Source organism: Salminus brasiliensis, chromosome 8 (genome assembly GCF_030463535.1).
Source record: "Salminus brasiliensis chromosome 8, fSalBra1.hap2, whole genome shotgun sequence".
Classification (NCBI taxonomy): Eukaryota; Metazoa; Chordata; class Actinopteri; order Characiformes; family Bryconidae; genus Salminus; species Salminus brasiliensis.
This window is the reverse complement of record NC_132885.1, coordinates 10920512-10948468: the sequence shown is the minus strand read 5'-3', so window position 1 is coordinate 10948468 and position 27957 is coordinate 10920512. Positions and strand designations below refer to the sequence as shown.

The 27957-nt window shown below is 41.3% G+C and overlaps 1 protein-coding gene across 3 annotated transcripts in view; it reads left to right on the top strand.

Annotated features, from left to right (window-relative positions):
- slc4a3 (solute carrier family 4 member 3) overlaps positions 1 to 27957 on the top strand; it is an 89694-nt gene that overhangs the window by 49154 nt on the left and 12583 nt on the right. For 2 of the 3 annotated variants that reach the window (XM_072685591.1, XM_072685594.1), the window contains exons 6-16: positions 1291 to 1511; positions 11673 to 11815; positions 13499 to 13679; positions 15204 to 15339; positions 22324 to 22489; positions 23365 to 23467; positions 23695 to 23879; positions 24746 to 24968; positions 25919 to 26134; positions 26336 to 26484; positions 27180 to 27374. In XM_072685591.1, the coding sequence (XP_072541692.1) occupies positions 1291 to 1511; positions 11673 to 11815; positions 13499 to 13679; positions 15204 to 15339; positions 22324 to 22489; positions 23365 to 23467; positions 23695 to 23879; positions 24746 to 24968; positions 25919 to 26134; positions 26336 to 26484; positions 27180 to 27374 (1918 nt within the window). Of the gene's footprint in view, positions 1 to 1290; positions 1512 to 5797; positions 6861 to 11672; positions 11816 to 13498; positions 13680 to 15203; positions 15340 to 22323; positions 22490 to 23364; positions 23468 to 23694; positions 23880 to 24745; positions 24969 to 25918; positions 26135 to 26335; positions 26485 to 27179; positions 27375 to 27957 lie in introns of those variants that run through there. The other variant, XM_072685595.1, reaches the window with a different exon arrangement.

Sequence of the window (27957 nt, the reverse complement as noted above, 5' to 3'; positions counted from 1 at the left end):
TTATATGTTAAGAAAGCAAGCTGTTGATTTTGATGCAGTTTTTGACTACAGTCCTTAAATTTACTTACTTAAATTAAATATATAGCCATAGGACTTAAATATCAGAATTTAAGCCTTTTCCTTATCTACCAGGACTGTTGTTACTGTTTTCTTCCAAACGTTTTGGCTTGGGGTCCTTCATGTGTGCAGCAGCAAGTATCATGCTATATGTAGCCGCATAGGTTCTACCAGAATCTAAATTTTTTTCATGCTCACACCTGCCAAGTTTTCAATCTAGTTTTACAGTTTTACACTACATGCACTGCATCTCACATTATCATGCATTATCACAATTATCATCTGACAGTCAATCTCCATTCAATTATGGTGAGAAAAATGAGAGATTCTACAGTTTCATAAGGTGCAGGATACAATTGTCATATAAAGAAATGCAAAAACCTCACACACATATTCCTAAAGTAATGCTACATTCAAACAGCAGGTAAAGTGTCCCTAAATCCAGTTAAAACAAAAAATCGCATTAAAACAGCAATAACAACTGATTGCTGAGGCACATTGTCATGCATCGGATATGTATCAGATTTCAATATCACATGTAAAAGTGTCCCAAATCCGAATTGAAAATATCAGATTCAGATTTTATTGTTTGCTGTTCACACAGATAATTTATCTGTGACAAAAAAGGTCGGATTTGGGCCACTTTTACCTGCTGTGTGAGCATAGCCTAAGTGGCCGCTGTCAGGCCAATTGGCTAAATCAGTGATATAGGCATGGGATAAATCTTCCAGTAAACTTCTTTTGGCAGCATATTGAATTTCTTTATAATTTTGCTTTTCCTTAATAATAAATACCAACCAATCTAATGCTGTCACTCTTAATGGTTATCTGTGAAGGGGATTTTATATGGAGCTGAGCCTCACCTGCAAGCAAATATATCCTTCCACAGTCTTGAAACATGAAAGCACTCAGCCATGGGAAATTGAAGTAGTTACACAGCAAAATACTGTAAAAAGACACAATAGATGAAATACCCAGTGGCTTTTCTGAGACAGATGGGGTGCCCTAGAACAAATACTATACTGTAGCTCCCTCTGCTGGCTGATATGGGGTTGTTACTTTTAAAGGTATTTTATTTTATTTTATTTTATTTTATTTTATTTTTATTAAATGTTTATGAAACAAATGTAAAACCCATATTCATGATTTGAAGAGCATGCTTACTATCTGTGATAGTTATGTGCTAAAGATGATAGCGTGGTGTTCTGTGAATGCTATGTCTGTGTGCTACAGGTTTAGCCCTTCTCCAGAGCCAGCCAGTGTGAGCACGCGAGGGTGGTTTCGCCGGAAGCCCGTCCACCGACTGACTGGAGCCCAGCGCACCAGCTATGACCTGAGGGAACGCATCTGCATCGGCAGCATGACAGCTATGGAGACTGCAGTGTACCAGAAAGTGCCCACAGATGAAGCAGAGGCCCAGATGCTGGCCACTGCTGACCTGGACGACATGAAGAGTAAGGCGGCTCTGAGGGGCCTGGGTCTCAAGCAACATCTGTGTCTTTGATACTAGGAAAATAGAGGCTATCATAAAATTATAATAAAATCACCCCGAGACAGAATTCACCAACATATAGAATACAGTCAGATAAATGCTTCTTATTATCCCTTTGAACACACTGACAACAATGAATGGGTTGCTTCTCATCTTTTCTCTTCTTATCTCTTCTCATCTAATTTCTTCTCTTGTTTTCTCTTCTCATCTATTCTCTTGTTTTCTCCTTTCTTCTCATCTCTTCTCTTGTTTTCTCCTTTCTTCTCATCTCTTCTTATCTCTTCTCTTGTTTTCTCTTCTCATCTTTAATCTTCTTATCTCTCTTCTTCTCTTGTTTTCTCTTCTCATCTTTAATCTTCTTATATCTTCTCTTGTTTTGTTTTGTTTTCTCTTCTCTTGTCTTCTCATTTCTTCTCATCTCTTCTTTTGTTTTCTCCTCTCTTCTCATCTCTTCTAATCTTTTCTATCTCTTCTCTTCTTTTGTTTTCTCTTATCTTCTCAACTCTTCTAATCTATTCTCTTCTCATCTCTTCTCTTGTTTTCTCTTCTCATCTTTAATCTTCTTATCTCTCTTCTTCTCTTGTTTTCTCTTCTCATCTTTAATCTTCTTATATCTTCTCTTGTTTTGTTTTGTTTTCTCTTCTCTTGTCTTCTCATTTCTTCTCATCTCTTCTTTTGTTTTCTCCTCTCTTCTCATCTCTTCTAATCTTTTCTATCTCTTCTCTTCTTTTGTTTTCTCTTATCTTCTCAACTCTTCTAATCTATTCTCTTGTTTTCTCATTTCTTCTCAACTCTTCTAATCTCTTCTCTTGTCTTCTCGTTTCTTCTCATCTTTTCTCATATCTTGTTCTCTGTTCTCTTTTCACCTCTTTTTTCTCTTCTCTTCTAATTTTTTCTTGTCTCGTTTATTCTCATTTTCTTTTCTTGTCTCATCTTCTCAACCTTTTTCTCTTCTTCTCTTGTATCTTTTCTTTTCTCATCTCATCTAATCTCATCTCTTCTCTCATTTTCTCTTCTCTTTTTGCCTCTTCTCTTTTTTTCTATTCTCTTTCAGTCTCTTCTCTTCCTCATTTTCTTTCTTCTGACTCTCTCTTGGCTGTTCTGATGATGGGGATGTCTATTAGAACAGATGACTTGCATGCTGTTTGCATCTTTTTTTCTTAATCTGTTTTTAGTATACTGCCACTGAGATCACTGTGCGAGATGAGTCTGAGCAATAGGCCTGTGTTTTGGTTGGGATGCATTTCAGCGACTGGCTTTGCTCTTATTTTTGGTTGTGTCAGCTGTTCCTCAGCCAGAGCCAAAGCTTCATGCTGCAAATGATATCAGACCAAATGCAAATAAATATCAAGGATCTGGACAGTGAATCTGGTATTTATCAATTACGGTGTTTTGCTTTTGCTGCACATGACATTATTCCTGTCTTTTAATGTCGCATGTTTAGTACAGAGAAATATGATCAGGTGTTTTTTTCCTTTCTTTAAGCATTTATTTCTTTTGAACATGATATCTTTTTAATGATTTTTGGAGGCAGTCGGTGTTCTCTGCTTTGTTCTGCAGCGGGCCGTTGGCAACTCTCTGGTGGGCTGTTTGACGAGCGCCTGCTGTGTGCATGTCCATACTCATAAACGTGTTTTTGCTCAGAGCAAGGCCAGCGTTGGGCCAGTAGTAGACCAACAGTGGGCCAGTGTAAGGCCAGTGTGACTTGAACTCCATTCTAAAACTGTAGTAAACAAGTCCAGAGATGTAGAAATGTGGTCAGATCACTGGGACTGGGACATGCACCAGTGAGCCTTCTGTTATTTTTCCAGCAATTATCCTTAATAAAATCAGCTCAACTGAGTATAAAGCTTGAGAAAACAAACCCCAGATCGCTCCTCCTAGCTCCTTTGGCGCTCGGCATCAGGAAGCAGTCACTGAACACTCACCAGTTCTCCTTTATGCTTTAGGAGAACATTATATCTGGAGACTTAAAGAGCGGAACGTCAAATGTAGTTGTTATGGATTTGGTTGGAGCTTCAGGCGAATCGCTCAGAAAGCATCAATCATGTTTGTAGTATCTTCTCATGCAGTGCCAGTGACGGCTTGTTTTCCAAAGAGTAGAAGCTCCTGCTTACAGTGTTTGCACGTGGTGTGGGGGGTGGGGGGTTTGATCGAATGCAATCACTTGTTCCTCTTTATCTCTCAGCCCTTGTACTGTGTGTAAAATGTGTGGTAACCTTTAAAGCCGTTAGAGCAGCACAGGCAGGTCCATAGCGGTCAGTCTGTGCAATTAAGTGTTCATTTGGATTTTAAACATTTTAACTTCGAAGAGATTTAGAGGATAATTTAGTGCTATGATACCTTACTTATCAGTGCTCAGTGTTTACAGCAGTCTGATTGTTGACATTTAAAGCAGCATTATGCAATTGGCATTTCTTGCTCTTGGGCTCCCCCTACAGTCGGGACGTGGAATTCATGCTTTGAGACACTTCTAAAGGACATGCTTTACACATGCATTTTGGGATAAGCTTAGAAATACAGAACCATCATCGGAAGTGAAAGAAGCCTGTGGACTATCTCGGTAGTATATTACAGGAATTCACATAAAGATGACTGGAGTGGTGTTCTGCCTATTTTACCAAAGTTACACGGAGAAGTTAGTACCATACAGAATCCGGAGTAGCGAAGACAGAAACACTATTCTATTTATTATGTATTACAGTGATTTTGAAGCTGTTATTTTTAAGTCAAAATGCTACATAATGCTGCTTTAATGTGTTTGATGAACAATTAAATAAACTGTTCTTATTAAAAATCAATTTATAACGTTTATATTGAGGGGTGTGTGTGTGAGTGCTTTGTGACAAACTGCATGGTAGTATTCTCAATGAATACTGTGCCCTATTTCCCCACATGACTGAAAGGGAGAGAGAAAAAGAGAGCGCTAGGTAAGAGAGTTGTGGATAGGGTCCTCAGGCGATAATTAACATAGCTGCTCTGATCGATTATCCTTCCCAGCACCCCAGCCTGTGGCTCTTCCTGCTTTCATAGAGTAGGAATCATTGACTGCAGCACTGCAGTGAATTACAGATTTGGTCCTGGAACAAGCCATTGAATTTTAGCCCTGCACTGAGAGGGAGGCCCGTCAACAACTCCTCTCTACTCGCTGCTTCACTTCCATGCTAATGATTTCACGTGGGCTGCTTTCATCTCTAGTGTGCTTACACTGTATTCCTGTACGGGTTACTATTTCAATTCAGACCTGCGATGGCCTTAAGATTTGACAAATAAACTTTTGTGACCTTTTATCCATTTTAATATGGATAAGATTTATATCTTGTCAATACAGACGTTACATACGCTATATGTCCAAATGTTTTTGGACACCCCTTCTAATGACTGCAGTCAGCTACATTGCACAGATTTACAATTGCATATATACACACAGCATGTCTATGCCTCTCGAGAGCAGATAAACATGAACCTTTTGGCACCAAGCCTAATGCCAGATGTGGGCTACAGAGGTATAAAGCCCCCAGCATTGAGCTGTGAAGCAGTGGAAGAACTGTGTTTTATGGAATTATGGTGGTGGTGCTCCATCCAAAGTTGGGGAGTTTTGGATGAGGTGGTGCAGTGATCATTCAGCATCCTGATCTCATTAATGCTGTTGATGCTGAATGCAGTCAAATTCTTCACAGCAATGCCCAGAAATCTAGTAGAACGCATTCTTCCCTGGACAGCAGAGCCAATTACTCCAACAAAAGCAGGATACACTTGTACACTTGAGTTCAGATAAAACATTAAATGAATTAATTAATTTTGTCCACATTGTGTATATCTTGAGAAGGAAATCACTCTCAGGTTAGAAATGTAATTTTTTGCCCATTATTTAAACATGGACATGTTACTGATATGATTATGTTTGTGCATGTGTGCCAGAGGCTCTGCTCAGTTTATTGGTGCAGCGTGGTGTTGGCAGAGAGAGGCGGCACATCTCAGGTATCGGAGTGTCAGAGATGCGAGCGCTGAGAGCACTAGAAGCAATCAGGGTTTCCATGGCAACGCACGATGGAGACGCGGCGCTCTCCAGTGTGTGGCTACATGTCGTGCGTCTGGACGTCGTCTGACTAAGTGTGATGTAGGAGCTGACGCCTCCGCCTCCTCAATGCTCAGCTGGCGAATCCTGCACCGTGTGCGTTCATCATAAATCTGGCAACCTGGCGTCATCAGCTTCCCTCAGTGGCGCTGCTGCTGTTGCTGCTGCTTCAAGCACTCTCTCGCGCGGGCTTTTTTGGCTGGGAGACGCAGGGGCACAGGGGACTGCGCTCCAGGCCTCTGATTCATGGCAGAGAGATCGGTGAGGCAGTTGGGGGAAAGCAGGGCAGTGCCACGGCCACGAGACCAGCAGCTGAACGATCAATCAACAGCGTAATGGAAACTAGGCAGGGGAGCCAATAGGTTGAGTTGGAGATGAAAAGAAAGTAGATCATCCGTTGCGACATTTTCTCAGAACCATCGAGCATGTCCAGCGTCCCTGCTGCTCACTTTTGCTTGGAAGAAACAACAGCAAGTCCCCCAGAGAGCCAAGCCATCTTTTGCGGAACCCGTGGGCCACATCTGTCCTGCTCATTTGGAAGCAACCCAGGTGGATCTGACTGAGAAAAATTCTGTGGAATCTTGATATGATGAGTACTTCTTCAACAGAGTTTGTTTTGCTGTATTTGATGGCCTTATTTCTGCTTGTTTGAAAGCCTTACTTCTCGTGCTCACTGCAGGATATGCTTGGTGTTCTCCCAATGGAATTGTAGAACCCCACCCACCGGATGCAGAGGATCTAAGAGGATTAGACTCACATCAGTGTTTGAGCCAGCAGGAGCATGCTACGGGTGACCAGCTCATCTGCTGTGTCCATTTAACCACAGACAGTCGAACCTGTCTTTAGGAATCTCCTTTGGTGTACATCTTCTATCTTCCACAGCTCTGGAGGCCCAGAGCACTGTGGTACGCTAACGTTTATTGGCTCTGAGCAGCGGTGTATAAGAGAAGCACATTGTGGATGATCAGGGCACCCCCCCGGGCCAGGGTGGGGTGGAGGCATCAGGTGTGGAGATGACAGACGTGGGGCAGGAGCATGCGGGCATAGTGGCTAACCAAGAACACCAGATGGAGATGGACACTGGGAAAACACACAGTGGGGAAGAAGGCTATCCTTCGGGGGTCTTCCCAGTGGAAGGGTTCGAAGACTTTGAGGAGTTTGTGCTGGATTTTGATGACTATGACCTTCTGGAGTCCATCCACAGCCACCTGGGCTCCCCCATTGAACCGATCCGTGAGTATGGTATGAACCGCAAAGTTTATAATGTGAAGTTTTGGGCCGTGCCTGCAGGTTCATGTCAGTGGCTATTGTAGAGCATTGAAGCTCATGCAGAGTTCAGTCATTTGCATGTTATCATAAAACAATTCAGTGCATTTTAAATGTCTCCAAACTGACATTTCCACATTTTCCGTTTTTGTGTGTGACAGAATCCAATAGCTTTTTCCGTTCAGCTGCCTGTGGTTACAGCACCATGAAAGCACCCTCCACCCTCTGGAGATCAGAGCGACACTGGAAATTGATCAGTGGGAATTTTCAACTGAGTTGTTTTATTGATCCTGTTAGGGAAACACAAGCTAATTAATGTGAACCCAGGCCTTCCACAGGTCTTAGTGATATAGCAATCGAAGTGGTCCAGGATCCATGGTGATGTGGCATTGGCATGGTGGGCAGTGTTATCGATCAGGCACCTCACCCCTTTTTACACTCACACACTCAAACGCACAGCTTTGGGCCCATCCGTTTCAGGCTTAAGCTCACTGAGGCATGAACGCATCCCATTGAGTGATGCTGATAAATCTCACCTTGTGCACTTTATAAAAGTTGGCATGATTGTACCCTTAAATGTTTAGGAACACTTTTGGCTTCTCCTCAGTAATAAGGGTCATAAAAAATAAATATAAAACCTTCTTAAAAATCAATGGAAGTCAGTGACGTAAAGGTCCACTGCCAGAATTGAACAATACCAAAAAACAACAAAAATGGACATATAAGGTTTTTGCATGACAACGATGATACGTTAAGTAGTATTTCATAAGTTTTGACAGTATATTTGCTCTGTAACTCATGGCTACTTTGTGCAGCTTGAAATAATTAACAGGCAGAATAAAAGTGTACAAGCATGCGAGGTTAGATATGACCGTGGTAGTCCTGTTAGTGAGCAATCATCCAGAGATTTCTGGCAACAGAGTAGCTTTTGAAGGCTCACTGGGACCTTTGCATCTTCACGGACAATAATGGCGTCCTTGAGTATGGTGTGTTTTTTTGACTTGCCGTCTAGACTGCGTTAATCAGTGCTCAGCCCCTGAGGCTTCTACCTCTCAGCACTTATTCAGCGGTTGAGCTCCTCTGCTTTCTCTCAGGGGCACCTCTGTTTGCACTGTAGCCAGCCTGTTTGGAGGTCTACCTTGTCCGCCTCCCATCCCAGCACTGCTCTATGTGACAATCAACAGAAAGCCTCTGTCTGAAACGCAGGCACAGAGCATGCATTGTTATTTGTAGTTGATGAGTTTACTCAGGTGCTGAATAAAACAATTGCCATGACTCGTTTGTTCAACTCAGCTTGGCAACTCTTCTGCCTCAGGCATTTCAACTTTGAAAAGAGATGCTGTGTAAATCATTCGAGCAACAATAACCAGGTTTTACAGTGTTGTAACGTCAGTGACAGACAAATCCTACAATAAGTGGAAATAGAAATTGGGGAAAAAAGCATTAAAAGCCATTTTGATTCATTTCAGCAGATTCATATACAAGGGTTGATAATTTATATATATATATATATATGCGTAATAACCAGAATTGTTATGAATGGATAGATTATTGACTTGAACTTCTGCTACAATATTACTGCATTAAAAGAAGAAGTCTATCTTTAAGTATATCTTTATTTTTCTCTTTTGACATACTTTTTATCTGGCGTTGTTTGGTGCATTATGTCATAATTTCTTGATGAATGGACCAATAGAAATGCTCCAAAATGACTTAAAATAAAATATTTCTACATTGACTAAAAGTTAAGAAGGTTTTTTCCTTCTCCTGTAAAGCTGCCTTTTGGAGATTTGAGATTTTTGCATGACAGCAAGGATACATAGTAAAAAAAAGGTTTATTTGTGGAGATGTCAGTGTGGATTAAGTTACTTTGGAAAACATTAATATTACTTAAAAACAAGAATTTGAATAGGTCTGTACAATATTGGGGAAAAAAAAAAAAAAAAAAAAATATATATATATATATATATAGGTGTATAATATTATGTATAATATTATGAGTTTAAATACAGGAATTCTCTGCAATTTCACCAGAAGTCACCAAGAGTCTATGGTCCAAAATCAATATATATATATTATATTTATTATACATTCTGTGTATAATTCTCTATGGAACTCTGTATATAATTATATACTCTGCCTATAAAAAGTGCAGAAATAAATTTTGTATCAAGCAGCAAAAAAGTGTTTTAGACATAATTTGCCATTGCACCTGACATTGCATGATCTGCATCTGTGATGGTGATGCAGAAAAGATATATTATGCAGCCCTAGATAAGAAATAGAAGTGAGAAAACTGTAAACCACTTGGCAAAGGCGTGATGATCATGAATGGGTGACATGCATATGAAATTTTCTTGTACCTTTGTAACACAATGATTTTCCTTTTATTATCAAAGTCTTAACAAATTGTATTGCTGTCCTTTCTGTGGTGTGCAGCTAGATAGCTGAAGAGACTGTAGCTTAATTAGCTTTTAGCCTAACATGGATACCTGCCCGCTTCATTTTAACTTCCTTTCTTGCTGAGTTTGAGTGGCCCTGCTCGGACACTGGCACAGGAAAAGACGCTGTCATGAGGCCTGGTAGCAAACCCTATTTTTCCTAAACTAGCAATAAACTAGAGTCTGGTCTGTTTGTCTGCTTGTCTCTAGAAAACTGACCAACAACTCCAGAGTATCAACAACTCCCTATCCTCCTGAAGTGGCCATTATAAATATGATTCACTGTTGTGAATTAATATGAAGTGTAGAGTTCAGCTTGTATTATACAGTTGGTTTAATGTGACTCATGATAAAGATTAGTGGGTAAGTATATAGAATTACCAGCATTATGTAAAGGATATATGGTCATTTTATCCCAGTCTGGAAGGCCTGTGAGACGAAATACTTCTGTGTGCATTCTCTGTCTGAGTTCAGTAAAATTTCTGTGAATTATATGAGCACTGTCTTACTCCACTCGAATTACCCAGTATCATATTTAACCTTTCCCTTAGCTTTACCTGTTCTCAGGTAAAAACACTTAACTAGCTCAAAGACCCTGTCTGATACTGTGTTACTCTTCACAACACACTATATGGAAAAAGTATTGGGATTAAGGGTATTAAAATAGCTTATCCTGCTTTTTTGTAAGTAACTGTCTCTACTGTCCAGAGAAGGCTTATCATACTAGATTTTGGAGCACTGCTGTTAGAATTTCCTCAACACATCCCAAAAGTATTACATGGAGCACCATCATTCCAGGGAGCACAGTTCCACTGCTCAAAGCTGGGGGGCTTTATACCCCTCTATCCCACGTCCAGCATTAGGCATGGTGCCAGTAGGTTCATGTTTATCTGCTACAGAGAGGCCTATTCTCTACAGGGACTAGACAGGCTGTGTGTATGCATTAGCACATCTGTGTCAGCAGTGGGTGCAGCTTAACGTAACTGTGTGCATTCATTAGACAGGGTGTCCACAAACATTTGGTATAGGTCAAGGTCAACATGTCAGGGTCATTACATCAAATGTAATAGCACTTATTATAGTGTGGTTGGCTGAATAGACACCGAGACAGAGCTGCCATTATACAGCCGTTTTTCCAGTATAGTTTCCAGATATGGACTAGCGAGTGCATATGAAACGGTACATTTTGAAACACATAGTAATGCAAAAGTCAGGGAAATTCAGTTTTCCATGATAAGGAAATCTGCCCATTAAACAGATCAAGTGTGATTTTATTCTTACATTATTATTTAGTAATTACATGGAAAACTGGCTGAGGTATTATTAAGTTCTAAGTGTGAGGAAGGGAAGCTTGACTGTTTTACCAGGAGTGCTTTTACTTTCCCTCAAGTGCAGTATTTGCACCACTGATTGCAGTGTAATGTACACACCAGTGTGCAATATATAATATAAAGAAACAGCAGAGTTTGTGCCTTTTATATAGAACCATACACACTGTATGTTGAGTATTTAGCTGTCACAGTACATGACAATCACATATCATTTGTACAGAGAAAGAGTGAGCCACACTGGTTTATGTATGAGTTACAATCTACAACCCACAAACAGTACTCAAATATGTTTAATGTTATAGGCCAAGTTGGTTCCACTCTCTAATGCTTTGACCAAACTTGGCTCAGTTTCTTGTCTTTTCAGAACTATAGCTCTCCTGTTACATGGGCTCAACCAAAGTCCAGCCAAAGGTCATGGCTACTGAGTTGTTAGGAGTCTCCTTGGGCTGTGTAGACCACAGAGCCCACAGAGTTAGCACGTATTAGCTTGAGAGAAGGGGTGGAGGGAAACAGCTTAGGGTTGGAAGGAGAAGGAACAGAATGAATCTGGGGGAAATAAAAATGTGATTTCAGTTCTGTGTACAGCACGTCCTGTGGCTACCGTGACAACCCCAAGCAGCAGGGCCCCGTTGTGGCCTGGCCAGGCCCCATCCCCAGGGCCCCCAGGCTCTCGGCTGGCACACAGTACAGCTACAGAGGGCGCAGGCTCCCATGAATGCACGCCTTCAATTATCCCAAATTCAATAAAAACCTTGGTCTGTGGGTTGAATTGATATACAATATTAAATCATGGTCAGTTTTTTGGAGAGGCCTGCGGGCTTAACAGCCCAGAATAATTCCCTGCTTATGGAGTCGCAGGATCTCTGTGTTTGTTCACTGATCAGTGTTCCTTTACTCAGATCAACACTTTTCATCCCAATGAACTGAACTTTCATGATTACTCATAGCAATGTTTTTAATGTTTGGCTTGTTTGTTTGTTTGGGTTTTTTTTTATGCTCCTTTGCAGGTCATCGGTTTGAGGACAACCCTGGGGTGAGACGACACTTGGTCAAGAAGTCATCTCGTTGCCAGGTCACACGGACCAGCAACAGCTCTCCGCCTCTGTCCAGCCTGAAGAAGAGGAAGAAGATAGACAAAAAGACTCATGAGGTGAGGACTATTTGTGAGGCATAGGGATCCAAAAGCCCTTTAGGTGATTGATTCCATGGAGATGGAAGCTGACAGTCAGTAAAGGATACATATCTGTGTAATTTTCCCAATTTCCAGAAGATAGCCTAGTTTGAAAGGTCATAGCCTCAATGTTCGCATGAGTATTATGCCACAGGCAAGGCACATGAGGTGGATTGGAATGGGTCTCAATTACTAAAAAATCTCTGGGTTCAGCGAATTGCAGAAAGCCTTTTCACTTCACAGCTATTATTGCCAGACTTTAAAAACCATGGAAATTGCAGATTACATACTGGATTACAGTAGGTGCAGACATGCAGGTAATCACTTACCCAAGTAAAACAAGAAGAGGCCTAAAAGCTAAGACCAGTCTGTGAAGCAGCTCACAGCATGAACTCCTGTTCATATGATCATATTTGTTGGAATAGAAATGGGGGAAAATAAAGAAAAGAGAGTAAGAAATAATCCAGACTTCATGCAGAAAGTGATGAAATATACACCCGTCCTCATGGATCAGTGTGTGCTCATACATTTCCCTGTAGGGCTTTTCCCACTTTATCCTGTCCAGTTTGATCAAATCACACAGGCATCAATGTTTGTAATAAAGAGAGATGATAGCTTTGAGTCAGACCCTTCCCAGACTACTTTCTTGCCCTGCCTTCATCTTCACCTCCCTCATCTGACCTGTTAGCAGCTCTAGTAGCGTCTCTGACTCACGCTTAAATCTGTGTAATTGGTTAATTACTTTAAATCCACAACTGGAGCCTTGTTCATTTATCAGCAGTGCTTGTCAGTCTGGTGTTGGGTCTACGACTCCGTAGCTCTGCTGCTACTCTTCAATGGATCAAGCAAAAACAATGCTTGGCAGATCTGTACTGCTCATAGTAACAGTGCTGCAACTTATGTAGCAATTTCCCTTTAAAGTAGCTGCTTCAAAATCATTTAGATATGTAACAGGGAGAATGGTGTCTCTATCATCAGGCTCTACACGCTAGCTACTGCACTATGTAACTTTGGGGATCCTGCAGGAGAACACTTGTGAGAACTGTGAAACACTGGAAGTCATATCTGTGTAAGATCTTGTAATATTACTCTACTATGTCAGTGCACATGCTTCTATCACTGTTTCTGTATCTCTCAGCTCGTCCAGAAATGCTTGTGTAAGCATGTCTTCAGCTTTACAGCAGTAGAGTAAAGCTGAGGTACATGCTCTGACTGACATGCTCTTACCAGAAGCAAAAAATACTGATTACATAATGCAAAGTATATCAAATAGATATCCAGATGATCCAGTGTCACTGCAAAACTGAACGATTAAGTATCAAACGGGACAAATATTCCACTCTTATTCCTGGTGTTTAAACAGCCCCTTGGTTAAAAAACATGCTCTTCATACAAAAAACAAAAAACAAGATGAACAAGAAGCTGATATTACAAAAAATATACCCAAAGTGTCAGTGAAAAGCTGCAAAACTGAAAAGTGACCGTAAATAACAGACATAACCCTCTTTAGCCTCTTTAGAATGACACATCATTGAGCAGTACAGCACAACTCTCTGCTTGGAAAAGGTTTTATTTTGGACTATGAGTCTGATTGTAAATTGGGGTTTGTGGTCAGGATTTGCTGGAGATCTTTATGATGTGACTCTGAAACCATGTGGTTAGGTCTTTGTGGAGCTGAATGAGTTGATCGTGGACAAGAACCAGGAGATGCGCTGGAAGGAGACGGCTCGGTGGATCAAGTTTGAAGAAGACGTAGAGGAGGAGACTGACCGCTGGGGGAAACCCCATGTTGCCTCACTGTCCTTCCGCAGCCTGCTAGAGCTACGCAGGACCATTACACACGGTGAGTGTACCAAGCTGTATTCAGGAAATAAGCCTTTTCACACATGGTGAATAACTCACAGTACACCATCCTGTACAGGGTGAGTGGAGAGTGTGACAGCACTTTGTAGTGTTGGTTTCTGGTGTTGCAGTAACAGGTTTCTGAAGCAAACAGAATGCTTATATTTTAGCCTATACAGAGTCCTTAGTGCAGACATACAGTACATGTCTGGGAATTGAGAAACTATGTTTGGATTGTAAAACATTGGATTTTAAAAAATCCAAAAGAATTTAGAAGTTACATATGGGGTCTCTATTGTCAGTGATTTATGTGTTGCCTGATAGTATCTACAGAGCATGGCCTTTCAAAAGACCAAGAGCAATCTCCTAGCCACCACTGGTTGACCTGATAGTATTTTGTGTTGAATGGCTCAGGTTGAGGAGGCCTGAGTGCTGGAGGCTGCCCCTTCAGATGAGTTGAACTAGTCCTTGCTTAATGGCAACTATCATAGCTAAGGTTTGCTAAAGATACTCATCAATTCAAGTTAGACACTGTATTGATTCTATACTATAATAACATAATACTACACATGCCGATCAGCCACAACGTTAACACCACCTCCTTGTTTCTACATTCCTTGTCCATTATATCAGCTCCACTGACCATATAGCAGCACTTTGTAGTTCTATAATTCCAGACTGTATCCATCTGTTTCTCTGCATATTATGTTAGCCTTTTATCACCCTGTCATTCAATGGTCAGGACCCCACCGGTCCGCCAAAGAGCAGGTATTATTTGGTTCGTGGGCCATTCTCAGCACTGCAAAGACACTGACTTAGCTCATTTGTTGCTGTACAGCATGTGTTGGTCATCCTATAGTCCTTCATCAGTGGTCACAGGAGGCTGCCCACAGGACGCTGTTGGCTGGATATTTCTGGTTGGTGGACTATTCTCAGTCCAGCAGTGAGGCTGATGTGTTTAAACACTCCAGCAGCACTGCTGTGTCTGATCCATTCGTACCAGAGCCACACACACTAACACACCATCACCATGTCAGTCAGTGTCACTCTGGTGCTGAGAGTGACCCACCTCACAAATAATACCTGCTCTGTGGTGGTCCTGTGGGGCCTGGCCATGGAAGAACAGGGTGGCTAACAGAGTATGCAGAGAAACAGATGGACTGCAGGCTGGAATTAGAGAATTTGACTTCTTCTGTATGGTCAGTGGAGCTGTGAGGACAATGTGTGTAGAATGGCTTTTTACCTCAGTCTCAATAGGCTTGTAATAATGTAGACATTTGCAGGTTTTTCCTTTATTATATGAATAACAGTAATATTGTCTAGAAAGGGTATGAAAGTTACCAAATATAACTAACAACTATAAGCTAACAGTTAACCTACTGAGTTCTGGAATGAAAATGACTTTCTAGATCTAGATCAAGGCTAAATCATATAGGAATAAGAATATAATATCTCTATTCACTCACAGCATGCAAAACAGTGTTCACCCTGGTATTAATGTATTTTCTCTGTTTATGTCACTCAGGTGCCATAATGTTAGACCTGGACCAGACCACACTGCCTGGGATTGCCCACTTGCTGGTGGAGACCATGATCATCTCGGACCAGATTAGAGCTGAGGACCGGGCCAACGTTCTGCGTGCCTTGCTGCTCAAACACAGGTCAGAGAGGCACAAATCAATACTGCCAACAGGGCGGCCATCGACCTGCCTCAGTGCAGGCCCAACGGCAAGCACCATTTATCGCACTCACTGCCTCGATCGGCTTCCACATAGATTGAACACTGTGATTATGCAACAAGCTAAGCTTTTAAGGTAAAGAACAGGAGTAATAATGGGTGGTAACATCACAGCCGTCCCTAATGAATGGCTAATTTGACTTTCAGAGCATGTTTATCGTTTAAAAATGTTTGAAAATTGGGGTATATTTGAAACCTATGGATCAATGTTAGAATAGGGACCTGTCCACACATGTCCAGATAGTTTTAAAAAGTAGATGTTTCTGGGTTTTGGTTTACTGTCTCCATGAACACAGCATTTTAGGTCACTGAGAATGAAGGTTTTTGAAAAAGCTCTCCAAGATGGAGACTTGAGAGAACTCTTGAGACTTTGAGACAATGTTTGCATTGTCTTCATGTGATTAGGCAAAACACAACTTAAAAAATAAATGCTGCATCACACAGTTAGCTTGAGTATGCTTAGTTCTGACTAACAATAGAGTTTACTGCTTCATCACACTGTGACAGATTGTCGTTCAGAATGGGATAAAAGGCTACGAAAGTCTACTTTGCTGCCGGATCAAAAGTGTATGAGTGATTCAGAGACAGCGGCGTCCCTCCAGCAACTGAAAACCCTTCAGCAGATTCCTTTCCCATTTAAAGCTTTTCTTCTGTTAGAAATCAGAGTTTGATTCTGTGTTTGAGATCCAGTTATGGAGACTCGCTGTTTGAACAACATACAGCTACATCGCCAAATGTTTGTGGACACCCCTTCTAAATAATGCATTCAGTTGCACCCATTGCTAACACAGATGTGCAAATTCACACACACCGCCTATCTTGTCCATGTAGAGAAGTATTGCCAATATATAGGACTCTCTGGAGCAGATAAACATGATGAGTTGGGATGAGGTGGGTGGTGATCATCCTTAATGCTCTTGTCTCTTATTGCAATCAAATCCTTACAGCAATGTTCCAAAATCTAGTAGAAAGCCTTCCCTGGACAGTAGAGACAGCTACTCCAACAAAAGCAGGATACATACTTTTTTAAATAACCTTGATTTTAGAGGAAACAATGGATGAGCAGGTGTCCCAATACTTTTGTCCATATAGTGTACATTGAAAATCATACTGTATTTAGGTCTGTTTTGGCTGTTACACTTGTTTCTTTGAGGAATGTTTTAGTTTTATGAGGTGTAAGCACCCCCTGCTGGGCTGGCATGCTCACACTAGTGTTTTAGGGTCGCTTTTTGTTGATATTTTCAGAAATGCTGCTCGAGATGGAGAGAAAAACCTGCATTTTCACAAATATCCGGATATGTTTGGACAGGGCCTTAGAGCCTAAGAGTAAACAGTCTCTAGTGTTTTTGAAGTTGAATTAGCCTCTTTACAGAGTGTGTGAGCTGTAGCTTGTGTGCATTCTTTGTTTTTCATGCTGGACTTTGCTGCTTTGGTTTAGAGTGTTCCTTTAGGGCCCTTTCGTAAGGTCAGGGCAGCACCCTGCTTTAGGACTAACACGATAAATATTGCATGTTGCCCCCCATTCCCTCCACACATACACACACACACACATAGAGGATTAATGATCTTTTTAATAAACAGCAGAAAGCTGACATATGAGCTTAATCAGAGGTTGTTTAAAACGTCTGGATTGGATGACGTAGTGTTTTGCTATTTTTCATTAAGACTGCAACCCTGCGATACGTCAGCCTCTCTGCAGTGCCCTTGGGCCGATGCTTACACATGCTCACGCTGCCTAACACGCTTCATATTTGGAGTTTGATAATTGGTGTGTGGAATGACCAGGCTTGCTCTGTATGCTTCTTATAAAGATTTACAAAAGGCTTAAACCCCTTGCGTGTGTGGCACTTATAATACTGATGTTTGAAGTGGTCGAATTTCTCTTGCATGATTTTGGGTCATTGGTGGTGTTCTATACATCTGTATGAAGTTTCTGCACTGGCATATCAGCTCCAAAACAGTGGCAGAGCAGGGAATCCTGAATAACAAGGCTGGAATCTTTTTTCCCCAGACATTACACTTGTTTACACATCTGATCTAAATGTCCACAGTTCCCCAGCTTGGTCCAGAGCCAGATGGCAGGTAATTTAGTTAAGTTCATGGCAAGTGGCTGTAAAAAGTGGCTGTGTGTGCTTTAGTAAAACCCAGACGCACACAGAGAACAGACGTACTCACCCACAGACAGAGCAGTCCAGTCAAAACAGTCATTAAGTACTAATTTATTCATTTTGTTGAGAATATATTTCATAGGATATTAAATATAAGAAGGAAAGTAAGTGAAAAACATTGAACTCTGGATGTGGCAAGTTCTGAAAGCATGTGAGGCTAATCAAGAAACTATAACTGAGAAAAGGAAACTCTGACAACAATAGTTTGACCACCCTAGAGTCCAGATCTCAAAATCATTGAATGTGTTTGCAATTACTAGGATCATGAGAATCAGAAAATGCTCCAGCTTAGTAGACTGAAATTTGGAGTAAATTTGAAGGAATGGAAGCTGTGATGAAGATAAAGGGTGGCTGCACTAATTATATATATATATACAGTCAGCCATTGAGTAGAGCCCCATGTGCCTCCTCAGCAGATCTGACCATATGAGGCACTGATTCCACAATACCTCTGAAGGGATCCTGTGGTATCTGACACCAATATGTTAGCAGGAGGATCTTGTAAGTAGTGGTGGTGGGGCCTCCATGGATCGCATGAATGAGTCTTAGGTCACCCTGTCCGGTGGCCCATGACCCTGTTGTTTTTTTATTGGTTTTCCTTTCATGGACCACTTTTGGTAGGTACTCACCACTGCATTCCGGGCCCCCCCTCCACAAAGCCTGCCTGCTGTTTTGGAGTTGCTCTGGCTCAGTTGTCTAGGCATCACAATTTGGTTCTAGTCAAAGTGGCTCAGATCTTATGCTTTCCCATTTTTCCTGCTTTTAACATATCGTCACCTTCAAGGACTGACTGTTTACTTGCTGCCTAATATATCCCACCCCTTGACAGATGCAGTTATTTTTATTATTATTATTATTAGTGTTTTTTTATTATTATTATTAGTGTTTTTCACTTCACCTGTCACTGCACTGGTACTAATGGTATGGCTGATCGGTGTACAGTGCCTTGCACAAGTATGTAACCCCCATTAAAATAAAATTATAAAGTATCTGAGTATTCTATATCCAATTGAATCTCATTAATCATTGAGATAAAGAAAACTGTGAGTGTGCAGAACCTGTTAGAGTTCTAAAGAACTGTCTTTTGATGTGAAGGTTCTTTAGTGTACCAAAACTGATTCTTCTATGGCATTGTTCAAAGAACCTTTTGTAGCACATTTGTTTAAAAGAGTATACAAGAGTGGGTCCCCATTTATTTAAGTACTTTTGGTCAGACTGTGAAACTAAAGGAAAGCTGTGAAAATGAAGACCAAAGAACATTCTAAGGAAGTTAAGAGATAAAGTTAAAGACCTCCTCAGCATAGGAACAAAAAACATCCAAGTGTTTGGCTGTCCTATTGAGCTCTGTTAAATCAGTTGTTAGGAAATGGAGGCTGAGTCATATCACCCAGGCACTGCCCAGACAAGGCTGTCACTCAAAACGCAGCATCAGAGTAAGAAGGGAACATGTGAAGGAAGCCACAGAGAAGCCAAAAATCACTTTGAAGAATTACAGTGGCTGAGACTGGAGCGGAGATGCAGCATTCAGTGATATCAAGAGCTCTGAATATAAATGGCCTGTATGAGGGGCTGGCTAGAAAGAAGCCATTACTGAAGAAAAACCACATGTCAAAACATGTCTGGAGTCTGCCAGAACGTTTTGTGGCCAAATGAGAATGAAACAAAGCTTTGTGGCCAAAATTCAGAACGTTACTTGTGTTGCAAACCTAACACTGCCAATTCCTCAACAAACACCATCCCAACAGTGAAGTATTGGGGTGTGGATGCTTTTCCTCAGTGGGCATCTTGTTAAAACTAAAAGAGGGATAGTGCAAATTACAGGGAGATGCTGATGACCACCTGCTTTACTTCTGCTTAAAAACCTACAACTAAAAGAAGCTTCACCTTTCAGTGGGACAGTGCTCCCAATCACAAGGCCAAACCAACACAGGGGTTGGTTCTACAAGGTCAAGACAAAGTCTACATCTTAATCCGATTGAGAATCTATAGCACTTTTGGGATACTGTGGTCCACTAGTGTTCTCCAACCAGCTTGAACAATCTGGAGTACATCTGCAAAGAAGAGGAAACTGCAATTGCTCACACACACAGCTTGTTTAGTCCCTGCAGAGAAGTATTCCCATTACAATAGGACTCTCTGGAGCAGATAAACATGAACATATTGGCATTATCTATGCCTATAAGGCCAGGTGTGGGCTAGAGGGGTATAAAGCCCCCCGTATTAAGCTGTGGAGCAGCAGAACTGTGTTCTCTGGAAGGGTGGTGCTCAAAGCTCCTGTTTAGGAGGATAAAGATTTTCCATAATAAGGTGCTGTTACTTCTCAAATAGCTGTTGGCGCTATGCATTAATGACACTATGCGTCTTTTTCAAATGATCCCAATTACAAAGCCAAAGCAACACAGGACTGGTTAAGTAAGAAAAGGCTTTACAGTGGTCCAGACAAAGTCTGTGTCTTAATTTTATTGGGAATCAGTAGCACTACTGCACAATCAGGGTCCAATAGCGTCCTCCAACCAACCTGAACAACCTAAAGCACATCTTCAAAGAAGAATGGGGTCTAAAATCACCCCCAGATATTGAGCAAAGCTGGTAGAAACTTAACCCCAAACACTAAGAGCTGTTATTGGAGCAAAATGTGGTTCTACTAAGAACTAGTCTAAATATACAAATACTCATGAAAGCAACTCATGGTTTTCCTACCAAGTCAAAACACTTTTACCCTGGTAATGTTTATATAAAAAAAAAAACACATGTACACGCTCTGCAGAATTGTTGCTAATAATTACAGCTCCCTTCCTGCGCTCTTCCAGTCTAGCCATTGGTGACAGACCCCTCTGCCACATTTCCTATCAGCCCAGCTGCGTCTTTCCATGGGCAAATGCGTCTAATTAGGCCCTCCATTCCAAGACATGTATTTATGAAGTGGAAAGAAATACTTCAAGGTGCAGTATAATTCTGTTCACTGGTTACTCATTCTTTAAAGATCCTAAAGAAACTCCCTTGAACACAATTCGCTTTCTGTCACACCTTGTCTTTTTTTCTGTTGCTTCTGGTCCATTTAAGTAGTTTGGCCCGACTCTGGCCTAACAAGGGTATTGATGTCACTGGCTGGACGCAGGCACAGTAATGACAACATGTGCGTGAAGTGTCCAGGGTGAAGGTACACACTGCTCTGCTTGTTCCTTGCGTGGACAATGTGGCCTTCAAGATAGAATAATTCTTCTCCTTTTTTCCATGGAATAATAGCACTCCTCTGGGCCAGCACACACTCGGATCGGTGTTCCTGTGGATGCAGAGCTCAGGTTCTCTGTTTAAATAGTCAGTGATGTTATCAGGCTACATGTTGCTTTCTTGTTGCCTTTTGCATTTCTTATTGATTGCTTTGGCATGTATTCCTCTGAGCGAATCGCAAATGTGGTTTGCTTTGCAATTTGGATTTAGATATCTTGACATGTGGAGTTCTGTGTTTGGTTTGCAAATATTGAAACCAAAGCTGGAAGGCAGCCTTTTTGGACATTGATAAGCGCGGAAATTGCAGCACTCGCGCACCTAAATCAACACGACAGTGTATTTGTTCTCTTGTCTCGCAGATCAGAACAAATGTTTCCGAATTGGTTTGGGATTAAACAAAGCATAACACATTACTGAACACGCATGACACTGATACAGTACAGTACTGTGGATGCTTTGAGCACAGTGATTCCCAGTCCTAGTCCTGGATTGGTTTTAGTGTTGAAACTCAGGAAGGGTTTGTTAGTTAGTTGATTAGTTGAATATCCGCTTTTTGGAGCAGGGTGAACACTGAATTATGCAAGGGAAGGTACAATGGTACAAAAGTACAATTTTACAATGACAGATAACGAGTATATGTATACAATTTGTAGTGGACATCCTTTTTAATTAATGTATTCAGTTACTTTAACCCACTTTGAACCCATTGCTGACACAGCTTGTCTAGTGCCTGTAGAGAAGTACTGCCAATACAATAGGACTTTCTGAAGCAGATAAACATGAACCTAGTGGCAACATGCCTAATGCCAGGTGTGGACTAGAGGGGTATAAAGCCCTCCAACATTGAGCTGTGGAGCAGTGGAACTGTGTTTTCTGGAATGATGGTGCTGCTTTCCTGGACAGTTGAGACATTTACTCCAACAAAAAAGCAGGAAAAACTCCCCTTGATTTTGGACGAAACTGTAAATGAGCAGGTGTCCCAAAACTTCTGTCTATATATAAGCACCTCATAGGCTCATGTTAGGCTCATGCTCATGTTCAGGATGAAGATTTTCTCCAAGAAGATGCTTTTACTTCTCAAACAGCCATTGGTGCTATTCAATAATGACACATTGGGTCCTTCTTTTTTACATGGGAACTAGCAAGGAAGAGTTTTCTATGTGAAGCCCAGTTTTAATTTCACATTTTTGTATGTTTGCTCTGGCTCAGTTTTGCCTTTGTTTTATTCAGGTTTATTCAGTTCTAAAAAAATCCTAAAAAAATCACCCTGAATTCTGGGAAGCTTGTTGCCATCTGCATTTGATCTCTTTTACCTCCAAAGCATCATCTAACACACTTCGCTTGATCAAACTCAGTAAAATTCTTTGAGATGGTATAGGGGATTAGCCTGGGACACTATTAATTCACTATTTACTAAGAAAGTTAGGGCCATGGTTGGGATCCACTGTCTTAACAACATAATTAATTACATCCAGTTATTCTGTTTAACCTGATCCTCTTCTATCCAGTCATCCCAATGACGAGAAGGAGGGCCTCTTCCACCGCAACCATTCGGTCAACAGCCTGGGAAGCTTGCGCCACAACCACAACCACGTCCACGACACAAGCCTGCCACTGGTGTCAGAGGACCACAGCGCGCCGCTCGACACTAAAGCTTCAGAGCATGACAAAGAGGTGTTTATGGTCTTGTTTGTGAGCAGCGTACCAGCTACCATACACATGTGCTGTAGAGAAGGCTTCTTTGATATTTATTAGAACCTCTCTGTGGAATGGGGGCAGCATCTGGATGACAATGTTGATGTCAGAGCCATGCTTTGATACAATGGGCCATTTTCCAGTCAAAGCATTGTTAGAAGCTTGAACCTGCGACCTCCAAGTGCTATGGTTTCTTCATTTCACAAGTTATATGGGGGAGGGGCTGTGCACATGCACTAGGTTGTGAGTTGTCACTACATTAGGAAGACTGGCCTGGTAATGGCCTGGGCTTACTTTAGCACATGTGCACGATTAAGACTGCAGTGGGTGTGCAGGTGCTTCTTGTTAAAGCCTCCTGATACAGTAACTGTGAAATGTTTAGTGTTCCCAATGGCTGAAAATGTTGGCAAATTTAACCCCTTAAACTCTTTAAACGCTTCATGTAGACCCACACTTTATTACTATTATAAATGACATCACTTTAATAGACCCTAAAATGGCACAAAACCTAGTAAGCTGAACATATACACAATAGTGTTTGCTTTAGTTTAAATAACTGAATCATTAACTTTGATTCCATTTAAGGGGGTTGAGCAGAGCAAGACAAGCATTATGTTAAATTGATTCGAATATTTTACCTTTTGTGGACTTTCTCACCTGGTTCTGTAGATGTGTGTCTCCCAATAAAAGACAGATGCCTTAAAATCCAGAAAGCAATGCCCACATGTGGAACAGTAATCTCTCACATAGCCATGGGGAGACGTTTGCATGCGCTGCCTGCCAAAACCCTTCAGCCACAGCTTGGATCCAGTGTTTAATGTTAACACAGTGCTGTTTTCTTCTGTTAACAAAAGAAAAACCTGCACTCCACTCCTGGCGAGGCCCACGCTGCAGCCAGATCTATGAAACTGCTGGCAAAAATCCCCAAGGATGCTGAGGCCACGGTGGTTTTAGTGGGTAAGCTAAGGACTGCCTCGTTCCATTTTTTCCCCTTTTTGTTTCATTTTCAGGGCCAAAGATTATGTGTAGTCATCACATCACAGTTTTCCAGTAACACTTTACTTTAACCATGCTGGATCATACTATTCCATATGGCTACGTCTGATTTTGATTTAGGGTTTCATGCTCTGACTAATCAAGGCTTTAACAATAAATTTGTTGTGTGTTTGTCTATGTGTGTGTAGGCTGTGTGGATTTCCTGGAGCAGCCTGCAATGGCGTTTGTGAGGCTAAATGAGGCAGTCATGTTGGAGTCAGTTCTGGAGGTTCCAGTGCCAGTGCGGTTCATCTTCGTGCTCCTGGGCCCCAGTCAAACCAACATAGACTACCATGAGGTCGGACGCTCCTTCTCCACACTCATGTCTGATAAGGTTAGTTCTCACAGGGCTCTGAAACCCTTCACCATTTCATTGGAAACCCTATTATTGTTTTCCTAACTTGGTCATCGCATAGCAGTAAAACCATAAAACTTAAGCTAACTCATGAACAACAGTGAATTTGCTGCAGCTGAACGTGCTGCAGTTTTTTACCCAGTGTCCTTCTCCCCCTCAGTTTGTTTACTGGTAATTCCCACCCTCAGGTTAGGACTTCCCATCACATGATGCCCCCAGACTGGGGGACTCCTGACCATGACGCATTTTGGCACTGCTAGGATTTAAACCTATTATTTCCTGTCTCTTGACAATCAGACAGTTAGGCAGTTGCGCCATTCTGGAGCTGTGAAATTACATGCTATAAAAAGAAATTTAAACCCTGTACTCTAGTACATTTCTTCCAGAACATGTAACTGTGTAAGGTCAGTGCTTTCCTAGCCATGATTCACTATCTGAGCACAGGTCACACTGCTCTGAGTAAAGCTGCTGTTTTGTTCTTTCTTTGATACAAACAATCAAGCAAAGCCACAAATTCCTTATTCTGACCAACCAAATACATGCATAGGACTGTATATGAGACTTAAAACCCCTTGTTATTGTTACTGTGATTGGATATCACTAGGGAGGCTGAAGAGACCCATTCGGGTTTGCCAGAAAAAAACATTTGACATCAGTAGGCTCCATTAAAGTATGTGAGGTAAATACTGCCTCCAACACAGTTGACTTTAAATCGTTCTCCAAGTGAGAGCTTTAATACTTCTGAGCAAGGTTTTTCCAAAGGTTGCCCTGTAAGTGGAATAAGGATGGAATGTGTTAATGTGTGCAATATGCCCTACTTTACTGCTGTCCTTGACTCTCCTCAGAACTTCCACGAGGTGGCCTACTTCGCTGACGACCGGCAAGATTTGCTAAATGGCATAAATGAGTTTCTGGACTGCAGCATCGTAATTCCTCCCTCTGACGTAGAGGGCAAAGACTTGCTCAAGACAGTGGCCTCATTCCAGAAGATGATGCTGCGCAAGCGTAAGGAGAGAGAGAACAAGAAATGCATGAACATTGTGGTGGGATCTGATCAAGAGACTAAAGGTGAGAGAGTGAGATGTTTAAATCTAAATAAAAAAGATAAGCTCTGTCTTTTCAAAAGGACATGTTCATTTTTCTGAATGAAAGTTTACACTGGAACCAGGACAGCTCAATTTGAACGGAATTTAAATACAGCTGTTTTAGCTGGCAATGTATTCATCACAATAAGAAGAAATCTACTAAACTAGTCTGCTGTTTATCCCTTTAAATCAGGGTGGTTGGAGGAGGGATTACCGGCAATTCTGTATTTGTGCTACATATTCAGTAAGGCAACCTCTAAAGCAACACTGTGTAGCATTGTTGGCCTAAATTAACAGCCTCAAAAAAATTCTGATGCTCGACTGACCTGTAATAGGGAGAGTAGACCTTCTATTATTGCTACTCATAGGTCAGCACACCAGAAACTGCACTAAAGTAACTCTGGTGAAGTGAGCAAGACCAAGATCTCATGAGAACTGTGTGATAACTGCAGCGTGAACCAAGTCATATTCTTGTAAAATCCTGTAATGTTACTCTACGGCCTTTAGTGGTGGCTCAAGGCACTAATTACACCTCCAGACTATAAGGGGAGCCAAGGAGCAAGAAATACCAGTTCTCATAATGCTGCTTTAAATGCTAACATCAGACTATTTTAAAAAGAATAGAAAATACCTAAAAAACGATGTTTGAGAAAGCAAACTAATACACAAATCCATGGCTGCGTAACTGTGCAAAGATCATGTAAAATTCTGCATATCATTATAATAAATACAAATACATATAAATACAGTAAAAAAAAAAAACATATCACCAATTTTTGCTATTGATAGAAATTAATATGTGAAATGCAGTTGACGTCACCCTCTGCTAGAGCCTGTGGGTTAATAAATGAAAGGCTTTAAAAGTGTAGATGTCGGCATCTACACCTCTAGCGGGAGCTTGTCTTGTAGACTGTGTCCCCTTTTCTGTATCAGATCTATGCCGAGAAGACCAGGAGGAGGAAGAGTCGGAGGTGGACCCTCTGAAGCGTTCCGGTATTCCATTCGGGGGTCTCATTCATGACATTCGCCGCCGTTACCCACACTACATGAGCGACCTGAAGGATGCGTTGGACTCTCAGTGCATTGCTGCTGTCATTTTTATCTACTTTGCTGCCCTCTCACCCACCATCACTTTTGGAGGCCTGCTAGGTAACGACAGAGCGAAGGTTTAGAATTCACACTATTGACTGAATTTATTGATTAATTTATGAGCTAAGAAATAATTGATATCACACTAATATGTATTCTTTACATATTCATTATGTAATGATTAGCTGGAGTTAAAAATCATGTGGTTTTGGTGTGAGGAAATGTGATTGGACAGTCTGTTGTATATTCTGGTATATCTAGGGGAAAAGACTCAAGGCATGATGGGGGTCTCAGAGCTCATTATTTCCACGGCAGCAGTTGGGGTGCTGTTCTCCCTGCTGGCAGGACAGCCGCTGCTCATTATTGGCTTCTCTGGGCCTCTCCTAGTGTTTGAGGAGGCCTTCTACAAGGTACAGTCCCTCTGGACCATACAGCTGCTCAAACTAACCACAGCTCCATCATTGTTGAATGCGAACGTATTACCAGGTTTTGATAGGAAAGGTTTCACACCTAATTAAATTACTCCACACACTTACTCCACACAGAATGAATTGGGTTTACTATAACCTCTTGGACCCTGCTGTGGTGACTCACTCGCTGGACTTTATCCAAGGATATTGTTGTGCAGAACAAGCAATGAAAGCTTATACCCCACCAAGTAGCATCGCTCAAGCTGCATGCATTGATTTTCCCACACTTTTCTCAAACTATTAAAGGGGAACTGAACCGAATTTCCAAAACTGCTGCATAACTCCATTGTTTAGATGTAAACAAAGTCAGTGAGAGTGGTTTGAGGTGAGATTTTGAGACAGTGTAGAGAAACCATCCCAAAGTCAGTAGTGGGGAAAGAATCATTAAGAATAGAGGAGAATGCCCACAACATTAAAATAGACGTTTTCTTCCAACCAAAAATGATGGTAATATAGTGGCAAAACTGACTACAAAAATGTTTCATTTCGTTGCATTGCAGTGCCCTGTGTGTATCCTCCACCATGAAATAATTTAAGAAAATGTGTATTAACTATTTAGCTAATCTCCAACAGACTTCCTTATCTGGTTCCTGACCGTGTATCTGTTGTCTTCCTCTAAACTCCTCCTGGATCAGTTCTGCCAGGCACAGGGCTTTGAGTACCTGACAGGTCGGGTGTGGATCGGCTTCTGGCTCATCTTCATCGTGCTGGTGATGGTAGCAGCTGAGGGCAGCTTCCTCGTGCGCTACATCTCGCCCTTCACTCAGGAGATATTTGCCTTCCTCATCTCCCTCATCTTCATCTACGAAACCTTCTCTAAACTCTTCAAGGTAATGATCCAGTACCTAAACTCAGAGGAACCAAAGCTTTGTAGAGCGATACGCCAAAGTCTGTGGTCATCTCCACAAACAGTGATGGGGATACTGCTGGTGCATAAAGATCTACATGAACATAAATGCACTTTTTAAATATTCAGCTTTTTTATCACTACAGCAACAAATTAAATTACAGTAATGCAATAAACTTAAATACATGTGTTAGTAGAACTGAAATATTTGAACGCTTTAAAGAATTTAAAGATTTACCCAATGACAGAGTCTGAGGGGTGCAAGAACCCACGGGTTGGGTGCCCTGTATTCTCCACAGCTGCTATGATCTTGCACTAATATGTTAGTACATTAGTAATCAGTACATTTTTCAATAGATTTTTTTTGTAGCATCTAAACAATGTTTCTGTCTAACTGTAAAAGCACATTAACTTCATTAAGCATTATTAGAGTTAATTAATAATCATGAGTTAAAGTACAGTAGATTCTGTTAAATCACATTTTGTTGAATTGAATCTTCCTGCTGTTGTAAACAGTAAACTGAAACCCGTGAATGTGCCAGAACCATTAAAGTGGGTTTAAACTC